The sequence below is a fragment of the Rhinatrema bivittatum genome, chromosome 4 (assembly GCF_901001135.1).
Source record: "Rhinatrema bivittatum chromosome 4, aRhiBiv1.1, whole genome shotgun sequence".
Lineage (NCBI taxonomy): Eukaryota > Metazoa > Chordata > Amphibia > Gymnophiona > Rhinatrematidae > Rhinatrema > Rhinatrema bivittatum.
The window spans coordinates 411177561-411197751 of record NC_042618.1 but is presented as its reverse complement, the minus strand read 5'-3'; the positions used below and the strand labels follow the sequence as shown (position 1 = coordinate 411197751).

The following is a 20191-nucleotide window of genomic DNA, read 5'->3' as shown; positions in this document are numbered from 1 at the left end:
CGTGCCGAGCCCTGCGCGCGCTGTCCATTCCCTCCGAGGCCGCTCCGAAATCGGAGCGACCTCGGAGGGAACTTTCCTTCCACCCCCCCTGCACCTTCCCCAACCTAACCCTCCCTCCCGGCCCTATCTAGACCCCCCCCTACCTTTATCCGAAAAGTTACTACTGCCTCCGGGTAGTAGTAACTTATGCGTGCCGGCGCGGCAGGCCCCGACACAGGCCGCTGTGTCGGGGCACTCGGCCATGCCCCCGGACTGCCCACATGCCCCCGAACCGACACCACGCCCCCTGGCCACGCCCCCAACCTCCCCTTTTTGCAAGCCCTGGGACTTACACGCGTCCCGGGGCTTGTGCTCGGCGCGCGCAGGGGGGTTTTAAAAGGGTTACACACGTACCTTATGCGCGTAACCCTTTTAAAATCCGGCCCTAAATGCACAATTGAATCTTTATGGGTAGAAAACCCTTGTGTGCCAGGGAAGACTATAGTGATAGGAGTATACTACCATCCACCTGGTGAAGATGGTGAGACTGACAGTGAAATGCTAAGAGAAATTAGGGAAGCTAACCAAATTGGTAGTGCGGTAATAATGGGAGACTTCAATTACCCCAATATTGACTGGGTAAATGTATCATCAGGACATGCTAGAGAGATAAAGTTCCTGGATGGAATAAATGATAGCTTTATGGAGCAATTGGTTCAAGAACCGACGAGAGAGGGAGCAATTTTAGATCTAATTCTCAGTGGAGAACAGGATTTGGTGAGAGAGGTAACAGTGGTGGGGCCGCTTGGTAATAGTGATCATAATATGATCAAATTCGATTTAATGACTGGAAGGGGGACAATAAGCAAATCCACGGCTCTCGTGCTAAACTTTCAAAAGGGAAACTTTGATAAAATGAGAAAAATAGTTAGAAAAACTGAAAGGAGCAGCTGCAAAAGCAAAACGTGTGCAAGAGGCGTGGTCATTGTTAAAAATACCATTCTAGAAGCACAGTCCAGATGTATTCCACACATTAAGAAAGTTGGAAAGAAGGCAAAACGATTACCGGCATGGTTAAAAGGGGAGGTGAAAGAAGCTATTTTAGCCAAAAGATCTTCATTCAAAAACTGGAAGAAGGATCCAACAGAAGAAAATAGAATAATGCATAAACGTTGGCAAGTTAAATGTAAGACATTGATAAGACAGGCTAAAAGAGAATTTGAAAATAAATTGGCCATAGAGGCAAAAACTCACAGTAAAAACTTTTTAAAATATATCCGAAGCAGAAAGCCTGTGAGGGAGTCAGTTGGACCGTTAGATGATCGAGGGGTTAAAGGGGCACTTAGAGAAGATAAGGCCATCGCAGAAAGATTAAATGATTTTTTTGCTTTGGTGTTTACTGAAGAGGATGTTGGGGAGGTACCCATAATGGAGAAGGTTTTCATGGGTAATGATTCAGATTGACTGAATCAAATCACGGTGAACCTAGAAGATGTGGTAGGCCTGATTGACAAACTGAAGAGTAGTAAATCACCTGGACCAGATGGTATACACCCGAGAGTTCTGAAGAAACTAAAAAATGAAATTGCAGACCTATTAGTAAAAATTTGTAACCTATCATTAAAATCATCCATTGTACCTGAAGACTGGAGGATAGCTAATATAACCCTCATATTTAATAAGGGCTCCAGGGGCGATCCGGGAAACTATAGACCGGTTAGCCTGACTTCAGTGCCAGGAAAAATAGTGGAAAGTGTTCTAAACATCAAAATCACAAAACATATAGAAAGACATGGTTTAATGGAACAAAGTCAGCATGGCTTTACACAAGGCAAGTCTTGCCTCACAAATCTGCTTCACTTTTTTGAAGGAGTTAATAAACATGTGGATAAAGGTGAACCGGTAGATGTAGTGTACTTGGATTTTCAGAAGGCATTTGACAAAGTTCCTCTTGAGAGGCTTCTAGAAAAAATAAAAAGTCATGGGATAGGTGGCGATGTCCTTTAGTGGATTACAAAACTAGCTAAAAGACAGGAAACAGAGAGTAGGATTAAATGGACAATTTCCTCAGTGGAAGCGTGTGGGCAGTGAAGTGCCTCAGGGATCTGTATTGGGACCCTTACTTTTCAATATATTTATAAATGATCTGGAAAGAAATACGACAAGTGAGGTAATCAAATATGCGGATGATTAAAAACTGTTCAGAGCAGTGTCAAACCTCCCTTTCCTCTCCAAAATACTTGAAAAAATAATTAACAGACAACTTACAGATTATATAGAAGACCACAATATTCTCTCCTCATCCCAGTTTGGTTTCCGTAAACACCATAGCACAGAAACCCTACTTATCTCCCTCTCGGAAACCATACTCAAAGCCCTGGGCAAAGGACAATCCCACATACTCGCACTACTAGACATATCGGCGGCATTCGACACAGTCAATCACAACATACTCATTAAACGCCTCAAGGAAATTGGCATCTCGGACACTGCCCTTCTCTGGTTCCAGTCTTACCTACACGACAGGAGCTATAGGGTAAAAATCGGTCGCAACGAATCTAAACCAGTCAGGCTTTCACAAGGAGTACCACAAGGCTCCTCCCTCTCCTCAACCCTTTTTAATATCTACCTTATACCCCTCTGCCTACTGCTCTCCAAACTGGGTTTCCAGCACTTCATATATGCAGATGACGTGCAGATACTCATACCAATAACCGACTCTATCCCAAACGCAATGAAGATTTGGAACTCTGCTTTGTCTGAAATAAACAAATTACTCACTGACAACTTTCTGGCATTCAACACCAACAAAACCGAGCTACTCATCCTCTCTCCCCCTAACATTCCCACATTCAGCCTCTCTTCCCCCTCGCCACCATGCTGCCCTCCCACCCAATTTGTCCGCAGCCTAGGCATATGGATAGACAACCACTTTAACCTCAAAAAATTCATTTCTGCCACTATAAAGAGCGGATTCTTCAAACTCCACACCTTGAAGAGAATCAAACCACTATTACACACTTCTGACTTCCGAACAGTGCTGCAGGCCATGATCCTATCCAAATTGGACTACTGCAACGCTATCCTCATAGGCCTTCCAAAAAATACCCTTCAACCTTTACAGCTCCTACAAAATGCCGCTGCCCGCATTCTCACCAATACTCACCGTCATGACCACATCACCCCAGTCCTTCAATCCCTACACTGGCTCCCAGTAACCTCTAGGATAATTTATAAATCCCTCACCCTCATACACAAAGCCATTCACAACCAAAACATGCACTGGTTCCCTGAACATCTCCATCGCTACAACCCAACCAGACCAACTAGAAAGCAGCACCAAGCCAAACTCCTGACACCCTCCCCCAAAATCATCAAACATGCCACGATCAGAGAACGATCATTCATCATAGCAGGGACTTCCCACTGGAATAAAATGCCCCCCCCACCTACGCCAGGAACCTTGCCATAAAAAATTCAAACAGAATCTTAAAACCTGGCTCTTCAAACTAGCATACCCCGACTGACTGACTACTCCCAAAGATACATACCTGACCCCATACGCCATACCCGACTGACACACCTCTATCGAAATTAACAATCTCAGACCCCCCCCTCATCCTCGCCTCCTCCTACATCCCTGTTCCCCCGCCTCCCACCCTCCCCTCAACCTCCTCCCACCTCACCCCCTCTGTCGTTCCTCTCCCTATCACCTCACCCCCTCTGTCGTTCCTCTCCCTATCACTCACCGCTTATATCCTTTTATCTTGTTGATAGTTAAAAACTTCTTTCCTCTACTCACTTTAAGAGTTAATTATTTATTCACCTTTCTTGAGTTGACTTAGTTTACCTACTGTTTGCTTGACATTAAACTATTGTAAAGCTTGTTGCTATGTTACGTTACAACGTGCCCTGGTATATAAAAAAATCCCTAAATAAATAAATAAAAATAGTTAAATCACAAGCAGATTGTGATAAATTTCAGGAAGAACTTGTGAGGGTGGAAAATTTGGCATCAAAATGGCAGATGAAATTTAATATGGATAAGTGCAAGGTGATGCATATAGGCAAAAATAACCCATGCTATATTTACACAATGTTAGGTTCCATATTAGGTGCTACTACCCAAGAAAGAGATCTAGGCATCATAGTGGATAACACATTGAAATTGTCAGGTCAGTGTGCTGCAGCAGTCAAAAAAGCAAACAGAATGTTGGGAATTATTAGAAAGGGAATGGTGAATAAAACGGAAAATGTCATAAATTCTCAGTATCGCTCCATGGTGAGACTGCACCTTGAATACTGTGTACAATTCTGGTCGCCGCATCTCAAAAAAGATATAATTGCGATGGAGAAGGTACAGAGAAGGGCTACCAAAATGATAAGGGGAATGGAACAGTTCTCCTATGAGGAAAGACTAAAGAGGTTAGGACTGTTCAGCTTGGAGAAGAGATGGCTGAGGGGGGATATGATAGAGGTGTTTAAAATCATGAGAGGTCTAGAATGGGTAGATGTGAATCGGTTTTTTACTCTTTCGGATAATAGAAAGACTAGGGGGCACTCCATGATGTTAGCATATGGCGCATTTAAAACTAATCGGAGAAAGTTCTTTTTCACTCAACGCACAATTAAACTCTGGAATTTGTTGCCAGAAGATGTGGTTAGTGCAGTTAGTATAGCTGTGTTTAAAAAAGGATTGGATGAGTTCTTGGAGGAGAAGTCCATTACCTGCTATTAATTAAGTTGACTTAGATAATAACTACCGCTATTAGTAGCAACGGTAACATTGAATAGACTTAGTTTTTGGGAACTCGCCAGGTTCTTATGGCCTGGATTAGCCACTGTTGGAAACAGGATGCTGGGCTTGATGGACCCTTGGTCTGACCCAGTATGGCATGTTCTTATTTCTTATGTAATTTGCCAACATCAACCTTGCTGGTTTATGAGATGTAGTCTTCTGGTTCCCAACAATGCTCCATGTACTCCTGCGATATTGTAATATCAAGACCTCACCAGAAATGGTGCAAAAATCTGGGCAGAGAAAAATCTCTAATTGAAATGTCTAATAATTCAGCCCCCAAAATGCAAGGGGAAAAAGAAGACAGTATCAGCAATCACTATCTGCGTCTTTCCCACTGTGGAAAACAAATTCCCATCCAAGCGCACAAGAAAAACTCTGACTAATTGAACCACTGTTAACATGTACCAGGATCTGGAAAGTTTGTGGTTCCTGACCAAGGGCTGTCACTTTGATGGCTGGCCAGCATTGGAGGGGGGTTAAAAATGGGATAAAACCCTGGGAGGCTGCAAAGGAAACATGTTCTAATTTGAGCTAGAAACCGAAAAGAATTATAACAAAATTTATAGGTAGAAAAATTACAGCAGCATCAATGAACAGACAGCAACAAAGCACTATTTTGGAATTTCAGACTTCATTGCAGAAAGACATCAAACTCGTGGTATGATTGTACATAACCCTTGCTGTTCTGCAGTATGGTCTCCAGAAATACACTTTTATCAGACGTGACACGCTGAATAGATTGTCCCAAAAGGATACTCCCGCAGGTTCCTTGAACCCGTCTACACCCATGATGTTGAAGACAAACTGTGGCTGACATCCTGGCTGCCAGAGCCAAAGCTCCACAGATAGGATACCAATGTGGGCACCATTAGCTGAGGGCTGATGGAGCACTAACGGGGCACACCTGGGAGTCCCTGCACCGTATGCCAAAAGGGTTTCGGTAGACAAGAAACTTTTCAACAGCTCCAAGAGAGAGGATCTGAACAGCCACTTGATTTAAGCTGATCAGTTGAAAGCCTATAGTGCTCAGTCACATACTGTCTTTAGTGGAAAGTGCTTCATGGTGACACATAACATTAGTAAGCCTCTCCAGCATAGAGAGAGAAAGCTTGGCCCTGGCACTATGGCTGGTTGACATAACTGCGCAAGCCACTCGTCATCTAACTGATGCAACCACATCCCTGACCGTCCCCTGTGTTAGTGCCAGAGAGGGACTATAGAAAGAAGTAGTGCTCTTACCTTTGAGCCAACCGTCACAATAGAAGCCATCTTCAAAGTTTTCAAACAGGCCAGATTGGCTAAGTATAAAGGACTTGTGAGCAGCTTCCAGGTACCTGTCGATCACGTCGAGGATGTGCAGTCGAGCGTCACAGACCACTAGCACATTGATGGAGTGGATGAGTTTTTTGTTGAGGTAGATCTCCTTCCTGCCATACAGTGGGATGATGGCAACGTGAGTGCAGTCAATAGCTCCTAGTTCATTTGGAAAGTTGGCAATGACATAAAAACCTCTCTTCAAGTCAAGCAAGTCCTGCCTTTCAAGAGGGAATCTTATGTAATGATTAATGCGTATATATATGGCTGTAAGGTCCTGGCCCAAACGGCGGGAAAATACAGTTGGGACATTCCCCCGATGACCCCGACTGTTGTTTGGAAGGAGCCAAATTCCATAAAATGCAGGGTGAACAATAGTTTGGTGAGGCTTGGTATAAAGTGGAAGCTTTCCATGACTGGATTCAGATCCCCTCTGAGCTCTTGATATAATTCCATGATGGCCTGAGAGCTCAGGTGATGCCACATAACCACATGCTCCTATGGCATCCTCAGTAATGTGGTTCATGGAAAGATGCGCTCCCTGTAACGCCTGCATGCCCTCCGGCATGGCAAGCCCTGCTGTGAGCTAGGGCGCTCCACTGGCGGGGCTTGTGGCTCTGGCTCCGGTGCAGGTACTTCCCTAGGAGGCGTTTGAACCTCCCTTGCCTCTTATAGTCATTGTTGTTGTTGAGAAGCCCGAAGCAGCTGGTATCCCACTACTAGTACACTTCCTCCTAAGATTGTAGCTTTAGGAAGACAGGACAGGTAAGAAAAACTGTTTTTATTGGGCCAGCAGGGATCTGTAGGTGTTTCTGAGAGAAGGCCTCTTTTTATCATATGCGATAGTAGCCGTAATCTGTGATAATGACTGCTATGGCACATTAAACCTTTTCCCCCTCTATTGCAAAAAAGAACAGGTATTGTTATTTCCCCATGTTAAATCCTGCGTTATTCTGTGTTATTTTATCCCTCATTTTCATAATTTTGTAGCTTTTGCATACTCATTATCCTATTTGCATGCTAACACATGACACGATAAACATTGCGCATCTATCATGTGTTAGACTCCATTTATTGCACCATAAGGCCCTAACACAGCTTGATGAATGACCCAATAAGTTTGTATCTGAAGCAATGGAGAGTAAAGTGGCTTGCTCAAGATCAGAAGAAGCAGCAGTGGGATAATCCAAATAGCCACCAAAAACACATAGTTATTACCCTATTACCTGAACATTCAGTCTCTTAGATCCCCATGGCTTTTTTGGATTGTTTTTCTAGTGCTGAGAAGGTATCAGCCCTGCACGGTTTACAGAAGTGCCTCAAGTGTTGGGCCTAATAGACACTTTAACTTTTTGGGGGAGGTATCCCTGAAGTGCATGAATGGCACAGGAGTCAAGAGCCTGAAGACCAGAAGCCACAATATTTTTTAAACTGTTGGACTTTGATACAGAAATAGATTTTTTTTTGTTGAGTATAGTTATTGACATTCAAAAGAGAAAATAATATTGTATTTTGAAGAAATTAAATAGGAGTGATGTGTTCTCATTATGATAATGGTTTAAAGGTTTACTGAAAAATTGAAACATAAAAAATATACAGTATACATATATAGAAAACACAAAATATCAGGCAATAGATAAATAAACCAGTGCTTAATTATTATACCACAAGACACTCCAACCAGAGTGGGCTACAAGCACTTAATATATTCAAAAAATGTACTTCATTTTTAAGGAAAACCATATATCACAAAACATCTTTTATTATAAAAAATAGTATCAAAACAATTACAATCCAATATACACTGTGATCAAAACACTCTACTCAATATTCATTATATTTATCAGTATCGTATTAATTATACCAATTACACCGTGTAATTTAAAAAATCTACTATAAATGACTGACTCATCTCTCATTCACCCCCATACATGTCACATTCATAACCCACACTTGATTAATTTCGTTCACTGTTGTGAACTTCTAAACTTAGATCCCCTCCGTCCTATATCTATTCAATACTTATAAAATTAACACTGATATTCTAACTTAAAGCCATGGTAATATATCACTTTCATTTACCTCTGTAACTCTCAAGCTGTAGAGATAATATACATTTATTCATGCAACAATGCTTTCCTAATTCATTACCCCTCTTTAACAAGTAATTACAGTAATATTTTCACCAATACTACATTTCAACTTTAAAAAATAGAAGGGATGTTCCACTGTAGTTACACGTCTGGAAACAGGGGTTCTTCTTCAACTAGATAGTGATATCCCGGGTGTTCTTCTTCTACTAGGTGGTCATATCCCAACAAGTACCTCGTTTCGCCAAATTGGCTTCTTCAGGGGAATATTCAATTTAGCCAGAACACCTCATACTTCAGTGATATCAACACTTGAACAACCTTGCTTACTCACACTTTTCAAAATCAGGTCGCTAAATGCAAGTCACATGAACCTGTACGATCCTTAACAGTTTCCAAACCTTCTTAAATCATTTTATGTATTGCTTTAATAGACACTCCTCGCTTCTGTGCCAGCTCCACATATCACTTTCCCAAACTTCAAAAGCTGAGCGGCAACTTCCCGAAGCCTGCAACAACTCAATAGCTCTAACTCATTTCTTTGAACAGCTGACTCTCTCGGCGTCTTTTATCTGCATAGAATGGAGAGCACAGTATACATATATATATATATAATTATATAAAAATATGTATAACAAAAAAGGTTCCCAAAATGTCTAATTTCTGTCTTGATTCTTGCTTCTAATTCTGGTGTGCTAACATTATTTTCCCTTTCAAGCTATTTAACCTATTTTCTTTTAGGTGATGGAAGGAGGAGTGGTGGGTCTTCCTAAGGGAGTCAACCTGGTTATATGCAGTGTTCTCTCAGCTTGAGAGTGTACCGAGAACATTTCTAACATTTTCTTCCCCAAGGAGAATAGTGTGATGGACTTTCAACTTCTGATGATCCTGTCAGCTCCTCAAGGATTGATGGAAGATTTGACTCTTGGTCCAAGGGAGTTCTAAGGTTACCTAGCAATCCCAGTATGATCAGTGGAGGTTTAATAATGTTTGACTACTGTTTTGTGAATGAAGGTTATTGCTCTCATGAACCTGGTGAGTGGTAATTGTTCAGGTCACAGAAAGTAGTTGTTATGTGATGAAAAAAATGTGTTGAACAAAAATTTGCTTTTGGGATTCCACTCAAAACAGCAAAGGTTAATGCTACTTTTAAGAATTTTGAAATTTGTGTAATATGTGATTTTCCTTGGATAAGGGAGAATATTATGTGTTGTAAAATAATATATATCATGACTTAACTTGTGAATTATTTACAGATGACGTGAACTACTAACTTTTGATTCCTAGGTGCTGACCTATGCTGGTCACAGGAAATCCATGGAGTAGGTATCATTCTGTGGATGGCTTCTTGGATGAATGAGAATGGTTCTTATTTGCATACCTTAACAGGTGAATTTTCAAAGGTGTTATGCATGTAAATATAACATACTATGACAGTAATTCTCAAAAGCCATTTACACATGTAAGTGCACTTTACGTGTACAAATTACTAAAATATATGCCATAGTATTGTCCATACTATGGCATACTTACATGGGTAAAGTGCATTTACACATGTAAAACCCATTTTTAAGCAAGTAAATGCTTTTGAAAATCAGGCCTTTATGTTTAAGTAATGTTTGTGAAATTATTGTGTATTTCCAAAAACGGTTCCCCTAAAGGTTCCCATTTTTGTCTGGGGGGAGGGGTGGGGGGAGGGTGCAACACTGGCTAGGGTCATCAAGAAGTTTTCTGGAGGGTTCCTGCTCTCAGAGTTGCTCCAGAGAATATAGAGTTCTGCTATTGCAGGGCTTTGCAGACTGCAAGCTCCTTTCTGTGTTGAGAAGGATTATAGAATGTAAATGTAATAATGGAATTAACATTCCCTGAAAGAGGATGGGTTGATAAGTTATAAATGGTGCTTATACAGGCAGGATGAGGAAAGATCAGAGGAGACAGAGGAAGGAATTGTATTGTGTTTAGTACCAGATTTGAAATCAATGAAAGCCAGCTAGAAGCTTTGGCCTGGATTTATCAAAATGCACTAAACATCGCATGCAATAGGAAAAGGGGTATATTTTATGGTAATAGGCAGTTTATTTCAATTTGTGCTAACACCTATGTGAAGTGCTATCTTAGTGCAAATTGCAATAACATGTTTAGGAGGTGTAAGCTCCTGAAGAGCCAGCCTAGGAGGGAGGGAGGGAGAGACTAGCCATAATGTGCTCCCATTAGATAGGTATTTATATCTCTATGGGAGGCCCACCTAGTAACTCGAGGTGAGGTTTAGGTATTGGTGTAGGGGTTAGGGGCCACTTTGACATTCAAAGTGAGACATACAAACAGAACAGTGCTCTCTTGTGAAGATTTGATGACCTTCGGAGTGAGGAAACTCACCCAAAGATGAGATTTGTGCAATGTTCTCTCAACCTACTTGATGTTACCAAGGTAGAGTCCATCAAGCTAGGTTGAAAGAACATTGCACAAATCTCATCTTTGGGTGAATTTCCTCACTACGAAGGTCATCAAATCTTCATAAGAGAGCACTGTTCTGTTCGTATGTCTCACTTTGAATGTCAAAGTGGCCCCTAACCCCTACACCAATACCTAAACCTCACCTCAAGTTACTAGGTGGGCCTCCCATAGAGATATAAATACCCATCTAGTGTGAGGGCATTATGGCTAGTCTCTCTCTTTCTCTCTCTCTCTCATTAGGATTCACCACCCAGGAAAAGGATCAAGGTGTCATCCTTTAAAAGGAATGGAGAATATCACTCCATGGTGCAACCTCATCTTAAGTATTGTGTGCAGTTCTGGTCACCACATCTCAAAAAAGATATAGCAGAATTAGAAAAGACACAGAGAAGGGCAACAAAAAGGGATGGAACAATTCCCCTATGAAGAAAGAGGTTAGGACTCTTCAGCTTGCAGAAGAGATGGCTGAGGGGATCTATGATAGAGATCTATAAAATAATGAGTGGAATGGAACAAGCAAATGTTAATCAATTGTTTACTCTTTCAAAAGGTACAAAGACCAGGGGACACACAATGAAGTTATTAGATAATACATTTAAAACTAATAAGAGAAAATATTTTTTACTCAACACATAATTAAGCTCTAGAATTCATTGCCAGAGGATGTGGTGAAAGCCAGTGCCATAGCTAGTCTATGGCCAACATAGCCACAGCCATAGGCACCAGATCCGAAAGGCGACACTGTGCTGGCACCATAGACACTGTACACACTGGGACTTCTACAAATCAAAGCAGCGTTGCTGCTACAAATTCCTTCTCTCCCAGGACTGACAGCACTTTCACCATGCTAAAACACTGACAGCCACACAGGCGCAGTGCTAAGCATGTGCGAAATAGAGACAGTGCAGTTAGGCAACGAAGCAGCAGGTAAAGAAGCTGTCAACCAAAGATGACCCTGGGCGATCAAGTCAGCACGGCACACCGATACTGTGTGTCCACTCCTACATATAAAAAGGAGCGCGAGGCAGGGGAGACTCTACCGCTAACTCTTCAGGCTTTGCAGACATCCGAGAGGCTGTGCAGTGCAGGCAGAAGGTAGGAAAATGCTTGGGGAGAGTTATTTCAGTAATTGGCTTGAGGGGGATGATTGTGTTGGGAGGATGCAAAAGAGGAGGTTTCTGGGGGACAGGGAGAGAGATATTCCTGGGAGAGAGAGGGTGATGTTCATAGCAGTGTGAGGGAGAGGGAAATACTAGTACTGGACTGGCTGGAGGGGAGACAGGAATAGACAAGGGGACCCTGGGGATGGGAGGGGGAAGAGAGAGGTGGATACTGGTGCTGGTTTGGAAGAAAATGGGGAGACAGAGATGGGGATACTGGTGCTAGATTGGGGGGAAGGGAACAGAGAGGGGAACATTGGTGGGTTGGGGGGCGGGAGAAAGGGGATGATGGTTGAGGCCTGGAGAAGAGGAAGGAGGGACAGAGTGGAAGATGTTGGTGCTGGTCTAGGCAACTGCTAGAGTGAGAGCCTGTGTGAGTGCACGTGCACATGAGAGTCAGCATGTATGGGGGAGAGAGCGTGAGTGTGGCAGGGGAGGAGAGAGAGAGCACATGTGGAGGGGAAGAGGGAGAATTTATGCATGTGTGTGGGGGAGAGGGAGAGTGCGTGAGTGTGTATGTGTGTCTCTATGTGGATGACCACCCCTCATCACATATAATACACTAATCCATAATAATCTCGGGGTTGGGGTGACTGGAAATCACAAGTTCCTAGGTAGGGAGAGTGGGAAATTTTTTAAAATCCTAATTAGTTTTACTTATTGGGTGTTTATTGTGTCTGGTGTATTAAAATATTTTATTGTTTTTTGGGAAATTTTTAAAAATATCTAAATGAGTTTTTAATTACTGGATGTTATTCTATTTGTCAGCTGTTTTGAAACATGCATGTTTTATTAGTTGGGTTTACTATTAATGTGTTGTGAATCTGCCCGCAAAATGCGGGCAGACTCCCTACCTTCTGTCTTGTTAAACGCGGCAGTCCGCCACTGTCACCGTCCCCCGTGGCCTCGAGGCTGCGGCAGTTTCCTGCCCTGCACATCAGGGCCAAACCCGCCAGGAGCCGCCGGGATCCCCTGCCTTGCGGCAGGGAGGCCGCGCACCTCACTCCTCTTCACAGCCTAGTGCCGCCACCGACCTGTCTCCGCGGCATGGAGCCGCTGACGCTGGGGTCCTCTCGAGACGGCAGGAAGCTGTCCCAGCTGTTGCCTGCATCTCCGCTTCGTCTGCTTCGGGGCAATGTGCCGCTGCGAGGCCCTGTTCCTTTGTGCGGCTGGGCGCCGCTGTCCAAGGTGCTGTTCCTGCCTGCTTCCTGCCTCTAGGCACCAGCGCACGCCTCTTCTCTGTATTTAAAGGGCCTGCAGCTGGATATGCCCTGGGCCCTACCTATGACTGCTTCCTACTTCAGCCCTATAAAGGGGCCTGTCTGCCTTCATTCAGGGCCTTTGGATCGGGTTCCACAGTCGTCTGTGTCCTTTTCTTTGGTCCAGGTCCTCCGTGGTCTTCTGCTTTGAAGGCTTTCTCTTCATGTTTCTGATGTCCTTCGTCCGTGCCTCCAGATGTCTTCGTGTTCCTGATGTCCTTTGTCCGTGTCTCCAGATGTCTCCATGTTCCTGATGTCCTTTGTCCGTACCGCTTGATGTTTGATGTTCCTTCCTGATGCCTTTGTCTTCGCCTCTGCCTCCAGTTCCTTGGTTCCTGGATTTCCACTTTCCCGGCATGTCATTGTCATGGTCCGTGACCAGCTCACGGGCAGGCTGTGTACGGCGCCTCATGGCACATTGCCATCTTCATCTCCGCAGTGCTTGCCTCCGGAAGTCATCTGCTTGTCCCCTGTCTCTTGAATCCCGAGTTATCGGAGAATCCTGTATCTTGAATCCTGAGCTTGTGTCCTGTCCCTGTCTTTGGAGTCCCTTGCATTTGTGGCCATCCATGTCTGTTTGAACCTGCTCCGCTTCAGCGTGGTCCGTAACCAGCCTCAGGTGGCTGTGTAGGGCCTGCCCCGGTTCAGGCCTCTTCAGGATCTTCGCCATGTTCCAGTCTCATCTTCTCCACATCTCGTCTAGAGCCTGCTTCGAGCCCAGCGTGGTCCGCGACCAGCCCCGCGGGTGGGCTGTGTAGGGTGTGCTGTGTCGCCAGCTCAACCCAGTACTTGATCTTGCTCCTGTATACTTTTGCCTGCTGTACTTTGCTCCTGAACCCTCGTCTGCTGTACCTTGCTCCTGAATCCTTGTCTGCAGTACCTTGCTCCTGAACCTTTGTCCAAGAGTCTTCACCTATGTCTATGTCCAAGAGTCTTCCCCTATGTCTTCGTCCAAGAGTCTTCCATGTTCCAAGGCCTCCGTCTGCCCTCGTACTCTGTCTGGCCTGCCACCTATTGCCGTTACCCAGAAGCAGGTCCGAAAGGGCTTGGAACGGTAGGAGGACTGTTCATTGACCAACATTGCCTTGCTGGTCTTCTTGGAGCGTGCAGGTCCAGTAGAGGGTCAGACCTTCAGTCTCCTTGTCTTCGCTCCAGCCTTCTTCTGCTTCTTGTCTGCCCGTGCTTGCATCAGCTCACCTCTCGCTGTGCTCTCGGGGCTCCTCCCTGAGTGGCGTAGCGATCCAAGGGCTCACATCTCCCGCCAGAAGCGACCGCGCCTCTGCGCTCGCAACATAATAAGTCATATTTCTTGATTTTATTGTTTTATGTTTTCTGAGGAATGGTGGTGATTTTGTTTTTTCATTGTTCCACTGTGTATAAAGTCCGTCTTGTTATGGTTTCCAGTTTCCACTTCAGTTTTGTCTGCAAATTTCTATTCTTTATGTTCTCTTTATTCTGTAGTTGGTGAGGGTCTATCTGTATTATGCATTTATGACTGAGTTGAGTTATTCTGCCAGCATGCAGTTTTAGTGTAAGGATCTATAGCAGATTGGCTTATGTCTATTTTCCTAATAGGAGGTATATTGGTGCTCTAGGGCCTGGTGTAAGGCTGAAATGTAGTAGATGCAAAAGTAACACAAGAAAGTGTTGGATATATCGAATAGCCTTCAAACAGAGATGGCGAAAGCAAAAACAGTACTAACATTTAAAAAGGTGTATAGGATAGAGGATTAATGGGGGATTGAAGCTAAAGATTGGGTGTGGGTCTGCAGTTCTACCATAAGAAGAGAATTATCTGCTGTCATGTTTCCATATTTTGGAAAATGCCCAAAGCATTAATTCCATTAAGGATCTTTTAAGCATTCTCGTCTTCATTTTAAAGGTTTTTTCTAAAGCTGTTTTTTGTTTTCATGTTTAAACATTTCTTCTGCAAAACTCTTCAGTTTTGGTTTCTTATGCTTTGGCACAGCTGGTCCTTCAGTCACCTTCTGCTTCTTCTGAGAACCATGGCATCTTACCGATTTTCTCCCAATTGAATTTATTTCAATTTCCAGCAGTTTTTAAAACATCTGGATGCAAAGTGCCCAGATTGCAAAATTCCCAATTTAAAGAAGCACCAGTGAGGAGGCGCAGTGCAGAGAAAGCATTTACTCTGAATGTTAAAAAAACACACTGCAAATCACTGTGCTGTGTGTCTCCTTACATCAAGCTTTATAACCCGCCTAAAAAAAAAAAAAAGACATAAAAAGGAGAAAGTCAAACGTATGACTGGCTTTAAAAAGAATCCTTCATTTTCCTATGCATCCATCTAACTTTCAGGTTACCTGTGAGAATACAGAAGACCAAGTCTGAGCAATGTCCCTGATTTTCCCTTGTAGTTTTCAAGAAAGCGCCAAAAAAAAAAAAAAAAGTAGCTCAAGATTATTTGAAATGTGCCAACCTGCCACCAAAGAATCACTGGAAGAGTACTAGAAAATAAAAAGCAATTTTGGAAATTAAAATCAGCTCCTCCTGCAGGTGCATAACTGGAAGATGAAGTAACTGATCTCATTATGTTTCATCAAGCTCCACACAGTGCTGTTTCATTGCTCATTACGTGGTGCAGCAAAATGTAAAGTGCTTTTCGACGGAGTACTGAAAAGATTATAATGATGCATATAAAAATAGAAGCTACCTTTAATGAATGGCAAATAAGAGCTGGTGATAGCTGCCATTGCTATACTTAGCATTGACTGACATGTCCTACCTCCTTACTCACACGCACACACACCCCCTGACTGGAGAGACGTGGATTAACAGTTACATCTTTGATGTAGTTTTTTGGTCACCGGCTCTGTTGGACCTTGAGCAAGAACTTCTATAAACATGGGTCAGAATATTGCAATTCTGATCCAAAACTTTGCCTGTAATAATCATTTTTCCAACAGTTGGTATTAAATGGAGTGCAATCAAAGATTGGATACAATCTGATAAATCCTGGATGCAAATAAGTCTCTGATACAATATTGGACTTAGTTATTCATGCTTCTACTTTAGGATCATTTTTAGCCAATTACATTCTGTTAACCCTGCCTAATAGGAACTGCATATATTATGGGCAGACTTGAAAAATGCAATTTGACATTCCAGTTTTCTACCCCATCTTTATCGTTATATCTCTTTCTTTAAATTGTCTGTCCAACTGAAAGCTGATAATTGTAATCATAACATTTGTGTGAAAGTCTTCCCTGGTCACCTTTCTACACCATTTAGAACTTTGCTGCAAAAACTGTACTTTCCTATAACATCAATTAATGCCATGCCATCATAATGATCCTGAAGATGACTAATATAAAAAGACCGCTAGTCCAATGTGATCCGCGTTTCAGAAGTTGCAATTTCCTGCTTCAGGGAACCGGTCAGGTTTCTATCACCAGAGTTTATTCTTTCTGTGAGTTACCAAAAGATTTTATCTTGTAAATTCTTCTCCCTGAGTCCAACTGTGTTCCCCTTCAGTCTGCAATGGTGTCTCAATAAGCATCGCTATTATAATGGCATGGCGATTTTTTGCTTGATACATTCAAAATAAGTACAGTTTTGATTATATATGAATATGACACTAAAGCATAAAAGCATAAAAGATTTTATAAAAAAAAGTGTTGGTAATGGTGGTGGGCAGACTGATGATTGTATGTTGAGGAAGTAATGGAAGTTGCAATAAAGATCTGCAGCAATGCATATTGCCCATTAATATGATGGTCTTGCCTATATAAATTAATATTTTTGCATCAATTGTGTATATATATTTAACTGAGAAGGATCAAGAAGAAATATTTGTAGTTTATTGTATTTTCCTTTTTTGGACTTTTGTTTCTTGAATCCTTGTAAGTATGCCACAGCTTAGCCATGCATCTGTTTCGGTGGGTGAGGGAGGGGAGCTGCTTCTGCTATGACTGGCCCAGGTGGGCAGCTGCTTATTCTGCAGCAGAACTGGACATGAGAGGAGCCACTGTGTTGTTCCACAGCCCAGGAAGATCTGCCACCCTCAGGCCTCAGCCCGGGAGGAGCTCCTGCTGCTGTTGGGTCCATACCCAGGAAGAGAGATCACAGCTATTGCCCACTGGGGTAAAAGAAGTGATGAGGTCAATGCTGGTGCAAGGGTCTGCAGCCGCCCTAGGCAGCAATGATGTAACAGTGTCATATGATCTCTCTCTCTCTACCCCACTGCTGAAATACAAACATTTATCTCCCTGCCTCACTCCCCCCAGTCCTTCCCCTCTTCTCCCACCTGATGTATGAGGTTGGGAAGGGGAATGGGCAAAGAAGCCAGAGAGAATGTGAAGAGGAGAGAGGGAGGAGGGAGAATAAAAGCAAAAAGTGTAAAAAAGTTCAAGAAGAAGATTAAAGCATGAGAAAATGAGAAAACTAAGAAAAATATGAAAAAATAGTGAAAACTGAAAAAGCAAAAAAAAAAAAAGAGTTGGACAGGGTGGGATGGAGTTTTTCTCAGTTCCTAAAAATTGACTAGCACGTTTTTTAAAATAATTTTTCAGCCCTTATTATTATGACATATGGCCTATGTATCTGGGTGTGGTGTGGAGTGTGTCTCTCTGTGTTTGTCTGGAATTCTTTGGTCTGTATATGTGCTCTTTGTCTCTGTGTGTGATGTGGTCTGTCTGCCTGTGTCTTTCCTATGTCTGGGTGTGGTATGTCTGTGTGTTTGCTAGTTGTGCTGTGTTTGTGTCTGTCTTCTGACTAGGGGTGGTGTGTCTATGTTTTTCTGTTTAGGTGTGGTATATCTGTGTCTCTGTGCCTGTCAGAGCGTTGGGTTTCTGTCTTTCTGTAGGGTGACTGTGTCTGTGTGTGGGGTGTCTTTGTCTCACTGGGTCTGTTTGTGTGTGGGGTTTCTATGTCTGTCTATGTCTGTTTAGATGTCTGTTTTGCTCTCTGTCAGTTTTGGTGTGGGGCATCTGTCTCTCTGTGCCTATGTGGGTGCGTGTGTAAGTGTGAATTTACTCTTCAGCAACTTGAAGAGAAACAAAATGGGGGCTTTGATCCACTGGTTGGCAGTGTGACTTTTACATATGTGTGTATTATCTAGCTATCTATATTTCTATATAAACCCATCTTAGGGGGCCCCAACCAAATGCATGAATGGAAGGGGGCCATGACTCAAAAGGTTTGCTCACTCCTGTCTTATATCATGTTAAACAAATAATAATAATCCATGAGGGTATCACTCTGTGGAGCAGATGTGCAACTGGGTAAGCATGTGTTGACTCCATACTGTACAGTCAATCAAAATGTGAAGCTACAGTAATCCATTTTGCTGTTTGAAAGTTACTAATCAATGGCATTTCAGAAAATTATTAGGTTGATTCATAGTTCGATGGAGGAACTATGAATTATGCTAAAAAATAGCAGCAATAGATCAGATATTATTTCTATTGCCTGCACCATTCTAATGAGTTTGCTGAGTCATAATAGTTAAAGACACTCAATAATGAACATAAAATAGCGTTTGAAATATCCATTCCTCATGCTTCTGTAAGAAGCACTCTAAGGAAGCCCATTTGAAATGATCAACAACATAACAACTTGGAAGCCATAGCTTAAAAAGAAAAAATACCCACAGAAAATTTTAAAGAATGGTTTCATCATGATCTAAGGAGAAAAAAAGGTCAGGAAATGAAGTCAGAAAATGTTGAGGCTCATAAGAATCTAGAGATATTGGCCTCTCTTCAGCAATTTCAGTGGGCTCCCAATCATTTTCTCCTGTCAGATAATATCACAACAGAAAACAGATAGGTCATTTCCTGCAGACATGGTAGGCAGACAGAAAAGAGGACATTTCTTCATGGAAAGGCTGGCAGATGTATGGAACAACTCCACAGTGCAGGTGGTGGAGACAAAATATCTAAGAAAGCACGGAATAATTAAACTCAAAGAATTTCTCATTGCGAAGAAGTGAAGGGAAAGCAAGAGATCAACTGGGCTCTATGGCTCTGAAAAAGAAAAGAAACTGGGCAGACCAGATGGGCCGTAGGGTCCATATCTGCCATCATATTCTACGTTTCTAAGCTGGGGAGAACTGACAGGTAGGAAACATTATCCTTACCCAGGTTCCTGTAACATTGTCAGGCATCACCATAGAACTCCCAGAGCGAAAAGCCTCCAGCACGCTCCCTTGTCCTATACGCTGCCTGAATCTGTCTTCTCTGATTTGCTGTCATAGTATTGTTTATTCTGTTGCTAGGCTACCAGTCTCAAGGGAGGCGTGGCTACAAATATCATTGCTTGGTGGTATCATCAAGCAGGTCTTGTTTCTTCATATGTTAAATAAGTGTGACATAGTCTACTTTTTTTTTCTGACTAACTGAAGTTGCTATCTGGTTTTACATTTAAATACTTTTATTAGGGATTACAAATATGACAATAGACATTACTTTCAAAATTCAAATACAAATTATAGATTGTTTCATGTAGTAATAAATCACAACATATACCTTTCCAACTGAAGTTATGTTATGATTTTGAAAAGAAAGAACATTTTCTTACTGTAAATGGTGTTTTCTGTAGATAGCAGGATGAATTAACCATGACATGTGGATGATGTCATCTGGTATAAGAACAGAAGAAATTGCCATACTGGGTCAGACCAAGGGTCCATCAAGCCCAGCATCCTGTTTCCAACAGTGGCCAATCCAGGCAACAAGTACCTGGCAAGTACCCAAACTCTAAGTAGATCCCATGCTACTGATGCCAGTTTTAGCAGTGGCTATTCTCTAAGACAACTTGATTAATAGCAGTTAATAGACTTCTCCTCCATGAACTTATCCAAACCTTTTTTAAACCCAACTGCACTAACCTCATCCTTTGGCAACAAATTCCAGAGCTTAATTGTGTGTTGAATGAAAAAGAATTTTCTCCGATTAGTTTTAAATGTGCTATTGATAACTTCATGGAGTGGCCCCTAGTCCTTCTATTATCCGAAAGAGTAAGCAACTGATTCACATTTACACATTCTAGACCTCTCATGATCTTAAAGTCCTCTATCATATCCCTCATCAGCTGTCTCTTCTCCAAGCTGAACAGCCCTAACCTCTTCAGCCTTTCCTCACAGGGGAGCCATTCCATCCCTTTATTATTTTGGTT

General features: G+C 42.5%; 1 protein-coding gene across 2 annotated transcripts in view; it reads right to left on the bottom strand.

The window, feature by feature from the left end:
• The window catches only part of C4H3orf84 (chromosome 4 C3orf84 homolog), a 45346-nt gene extending 26096 nt beyond the window's left edge, over window positions 1-19250 (bottom strand). The window contains exons 1-2 of one of the 2 annotated variants that reach the window (XM_029601200.1): window positions 19155-19250; window positions 6020-6207 (exon numbers count right to left, since the gene is read on the bottom strand). In XM_029601200.1, the coding sequence (XP_029457060.1) occupies window positions 6020-6049 (30 nt within the window). In that variant the 5' untranslated portion in view covers window positions 6050-6207; window positions 19155-19250. The remainder of the gene's footprint in view (window positions 1-6019; window positions 6208-19154) is intronic. The other variant, XM_029601199.1, reaches the window with a different exon arrangement.
• Between the last annotated feature and the right edge of the window lie 941 nt (window positions 19251-20191).